General features: G+C 51.8%; 1 protein-coding gene across 1 annotated transcript in view; it reads left to right on the forward strand.

Moving 5' to 3' along the window:
• Positions 1 to 5172, forward strand: part of Tmem154 (transmembrane protein 154) — a 61633-nt gene that overhangs the window by 14547 nt on the left and 41914 nt on the right. Inside the window, exons 4-5 of the mRNA XM_026778954.1 lie at positions 3606 to 3633; positions 4592 to 4677. Coding sequence (XP_026634755.1) covers positions 3606 to 3633; positions 4592 to 4677 — 114 coding nt within the window. The remainder of the gene's footprint in view (positions 1 to 3605; positions 3634 to 4591; positions 4678 to 5172) is intronic.

The raw sequence follows: 5172 nt of genomic DNA on the forward strand, positions 1-5172 counted from the left end.
CCAGGCTGGTCTCGAACTCACAGAGATCCGCCTGCCTCTGCCTCCCGAGTGCTGGGATTAAAGGCGTGCGCCACCACCGCCCGGCGTAGACATAGTTTTTATATTCTGACTCTTACTATAATATTAATTTTCAATCATATATTATTTGTCATACAGTAAATCTATCTATCAGCCTGTCTGTCTGTCTGTCTGTCTGTCTGTCTGTCTGTCTGTGTGCCTATCCACCCATCCATCCTTCCAGGTCACTGAATCACTACAGGGGCGTCTGAGAGGCCATAGTTGCTAGCAGAGCTCTAGGTGTTCCTAAGAGGACTGAGACTCCACAGCTGGGAACCCAGCTGGTCTGCACCGGTTTCTGCAGGCTGAAATGACAGATGCGGGCCGGAGCTCTGCAGGAGATGCTGCCACAGAGTTGGGCTGCAGGGCCAGAGCCGAGCTTCCCAGGCAAGGTGCAGGGGAGGCTGCAAGGGTAAAGGGCAGGGTCTAGGATGGACAGATGGAAGGACAGACAGCAATGCTAGTAGGCTCTACCTGGAATTCTCTGCCTATTAATGCCCCCCTCTTCTCTCTCTCTCTCTTCTCTTTCTCACTTCTCTCTCTTTCTCTCTTCTCTCTCCTCTCTCTCTTTCTCTTCTCTATTTCTTCTCTCTCTCTCTCTCATACACACACACACACACACACACACACACTCACACACTCACACACGGTGGTCAGCTGACAGTTGGGTCGGGTTGTTACCATCACAGTGCCCGCCGTCCAGTCTTTGTAGTTCAGATGAGCGACTTCTACAGTTTCTTCAGACTAGTGTGTCAGGTGACTTCTGAGGCCCAGTGTTCCTGATGTGACTTAATGGGCCCAAGTGCAGCTACAGCCTCAGACTGTTTTGATAAATGTACACAGTGGTACCCTTTCTACTTTCAGTAACGTCTTTATCCCTGTGTGCCTTATGCGTAGTTCTGACAGGTGATGTCATTGCCAGGGCTACCCAGGCCACAGTCATTCTCCGCCTCAAAACATGGGCCAATTCTACTTGCAAAATGGAATTTCTGAGGGAAAGACAGCCTGGAAAAATTTCTCACTGAACTAGGGCAGGGCACGCCTTTCTTAGCATCGGGTGGATGCACTGGGTGTCTCTCAAAGAACTGCTGTGCAGTATGGGCAGGAAGTCTTCACTCAGAACAGGCTGTGGCTGCCTGATGCCTGGCTCTGCTGAGTGAGTCTCTGGCTCAATCAGGAAACCAGGTGGCCAGAGCCCTCTGCGGCTCCTTCCCTCGGCCACTGAGCCAATGATCTCACCGTCCAGGACCCAGAGAGAAGAGGTGCTGGGAGGGTTTCATCAAGATACATGATTGTGAAGGAGAAGGTGGGGGAGGCTATGATGGTGGGATGGAATGGGGGCGGATGCTCTAAATTGGTGGCAGTTAATAAAGAGATGTAGGCCATGTGGAGTGGAGCAGGCAGGACCTGATTGCTGAGGACAAGTAATTGGTCTCCCCCTGGCTTAATGCTCTGCTCCGGTACTCTCCCCAGATGTGTTTCTGTTGCCATGGTGGCTGGGGCAGAGGTAATGGCCCTGGCGCAGGGAAGATGAGGCCACGGAAGGCATTTTGCTCTTTTAATACTGATTACAGAGCCTCTCATTTGGTGTATCTGGAGCACTTCGGTAATGAAGTTTTAAACTTTCCCATCATCTGCATGCAGGTCAGCTCCTCCTCACCCCCAAGCCTGTGGGGAGCCCAGAAGAGGGAAAGATCAGAGCAGGACTATGGGGTCACTTGCTCCCTGAGAAATTAGTGGGAAAGTTAGTAAGCAGGGATTGTTCAGAAGTGCAGGGTGACGGGCAGGGGGTTCTCTCTACAGGGTCCAGTCCCCAAGCACCACAGACATGGGGGCGTGGGGGTGCATGCTTATAATGCTGGTGCAATAGGGTCAGAAGTTCAAGGTCACCCTCAAACATACAGCAAGTTTGAGGCCAGCCTGAACTAGGTGAGACCCCCCCATCTCAAACAATGGGAACAAAACTGGGGGCACAGAACATGTAAGAGGAAGCCATCCTGCCCCCTCCTAAGCTTCTGGAGAGTCAAGGATCGCAGGAGGCTTCCAACCCTATTCAGGGGTGGAAGACAGGACCCACAGTGCCTTCGAGGCAAGCAGTGACAGCAAGAATCATGCATCTGCCCCAGCTCTCCTGGGCTAGCCATGCGGCTGAAGTGTGCCAACCAGCAGGACATGGCAGCCTGAGCTGCCCTGAGCTCAGTCCCGGGTGCCCGCTGCTGTGTTTCCTTGCCGATAACTGTACTTCAGCAGGCTAGACACCAGGCGGCGTCCGCTGCCAGGGGTTGGGAGCATCTGACTCTCCGGGGACCTTGGCAAAGGTTTGCTTTCCAGAGCACCTGTCTTGCTCACAGTGTGCCCACTTGTCATCCCTGATTCCCTTCCCAGGGGGATGTTGGTCTCCCTGCCAAATTAAACAGAGCTTGCTTGGGCTAGGCTATGATTCTTGCCACCTGCTCATCCGGAGTTTTATCCACGTTAGAGCTGTTTTGTCAAATTTCACCTGACTCTCACCCCAATCAGCATCCGTTGAAGGCAAGCTGGTTGGAAGTCCTGCTATTATAATAATGAAAGGTCCAAGATATCAGATGTGAGTTTAGCTCACATCTCTAAACCTATTCATCTGCCTAGTGAGTCCTTGCTAGGTGTTGGCTGGGTACTGCGCTAGCAGGATGGGGGCTGGGGCATGTCACGGTGAGCAAGGCAGGTAGATGCTCTCCTGGCCCTTTGGGAGCTATGCTCTAGTGGGAAAGACAGATGAAATAGACTCAAACAGATGGTCCAAGAGGTGAGAAATCGGCCGGTACTGTGAAGAAAGCAAGCGAAATGCAGAGCCCGGGGCCCGTGGGACAGATGAATCTTCCTGAATAGAGGTGGGAATGACTGCCTGAGAAGTGGGGGGTCTAGACGTCAAAGAGCGGGCTGAAGGGGACTTTCAAAGGCATCCCTTGATGGGGTCGCCCATGTGGCATAGGCTCAGAACGATGTGTCCGAAGGAAGTGATCTGGAACATTGTTTTGTTGAAGGCAGGTCGGGAATCAACCCCTGGTTTTGCTCGTTTGTTTATTTGTTTTTAACACTTCCTTTCTTTCCTGACCATGCTTTTCTTCTTCCCGCGGATACAAAAATAATAAGGAAGGTGAGCACTCCCAGGGAGCACTCCTCTCTAAAGGTGGCAGAGCCCAGGTTCTGGGGGGGATTGGGACTTGGTTTCACCGCAGCAATCTGCACTGTGTGCCTTGGAGGTTAATGGCGGCTGCTTTAGCAATGTGACCCCCGGGGCCTCACGGTGCCTTAGTGGTAAAGGCTTTGGATTTGATCTCTGAAACTCACGTGGTAGAAGAAGAAAACCACCTTCCTCAAACTGTCCCCTTGTCTTCGCTTAAGTGCTATGGGTCCCCACTCACAGAATAAATAAAGTAAAAGCAAGGTTTTTGAAAAGACAATTCACTCACCGCTCTCTCCTTCCCATTGTAAAGGAGACTCAGGGCTGTTGCTGTAGTCCCTGCAGATGGTCAGCCCTGACATGACTCCTGTGTGTTCTCTTTCAGACGAGCCCATTGGCGAAAACCTGAAAGTGTGAGTGAACCCTCCCCACCAGGCCTCCGTTCCCCTGCCGTGTCGACAGTAGCCGGGGGTGGGAGGTGGGGTGGACAGAGCCGTTAACCGTCTGGGTGGTTTCTCTCGTGGGCCAGTACCCGTGGACTCTGGCAGCCCCCACAGTCACATGGGAGGTGCGTCTTAGTCTCCAAACCTTGCCCAGTGGTCTCTGCTGTTGTCACCTGCCAGAAAGGAATTTTTGTCTGGGTGCTACCAGTGCCCGATTCATAGCAGTTAAATATTCTCGTGCCGGGTGAACACCAAAAGCATGGAGCGATGACTCTCCTGCCCCTCCCATCATCTTTCCTGGAGTGGAATGACCTGCTTCATTTCCCAGTGCTACGTCCGCAACGCACTCAGAGCTGCAGTCTTTCCTCCCTGGTTCCATCCATCCTGATGGCCCCATCCATCCTGACCAGAGCTTTTGCCCCTATTCATACCCTCGAAACCTGGGACATGGGGCCAGGGCACTTCTGAGAGCGCAGTTCCATTGCTCCTAGTTGGAAAAGCCTGGGCACTGAAAGAGACCAGATAAAAGTAGCCTGACGACTGGCCTCTTGATCTGGGTCGTTGATCAAAATTCCAAGAAAAGAGAAGTGTCACTGGGCAAGGCCAGGAAGCTGAAAGAGGCAGCCTCTGAGCACCCTGGCAACCGTGGCTTTGGTCTCCAGGGAGCAGTTTCTCTTTGAGTTCACCCCTGGCCTCTATGCCATCCGGTTTGGCCTGAGTGACAGATGAGGGGTTCTTGCAGATTCTGCCTTTCTTGCTGTTAGTTTGATACTCCTTTGATGAGGACAAACCTTGGGCGAGACTGGGGCATCACACACTGAATCAGGTTGTTTCTAACTAGGCAAGCTGCTAGATTCTTTCCCCGATGAAATTCAGTCGGCAGGGCTTGTTCTTTTTTTTAAAACGTGCGTTTCTGCCCTCTGTCTAGCCCTATTTTTGAAGAGGATACACCCTCCGTGATGGAAATAGAGATGGAGGAGCTGGACAAGTGGATGAGCAGCATGAGTAGGAACGGTACGTGGAGACCCGGAGTGTCTGTTTGCCTCTCTGGTGATGGAAGGTTAGCAGGCTGCCTGGGCTTCAGCAGCCGCTCAGGGATACTGAAGCCACACTCCATCTGGCACAGGTCTGAATGGTCCTTAAGTGTCCAGCTTAATCATCAGCATCGCGTCTGTGGTTAGCACCTGTTTTTAATTGTGTACACGTTGAAATGGGACCTTTCAAAGGGAGATGGCGTAGTTATTTGTTCCTTTCTGAGTTTGTGCATGTGTGTGCGTGTGTCTGATGTTTGTGTGTGTATGTGGGTGTGATGTTTGTGGGTGTGATGTTTGTATGTGTGTGTGTGTATGTGTTTGTGATGTTTGTGTGTGTGATGTTTGTGTGCATGTGTGTGTATGTGGTGTTTGTGTGTGTGTATGTGTGGTGTGTGTGTGGTGTATATGGTGTGTGTGTGTGTGTGTGTGTGGTATGTGTGTGTGGTGTATATGGTGTGTGTGTGTATGTGTGTGT

The sequence above is a fragment of the Microtus ochrogaster genome, chromosome 1, assembly GCF_000317375.1.
Source record: "Microtus ochrogaster isolate Prairie Vole_2 chromosome 1, MicOch1.0, whole genome shotgun sequence".
Lineage (NCBI taxonomy): Eukaryota > Metazoa > Chordata > Mammalia > Rodentia > Cricetidae > Microtus > Microtus ochrogaster.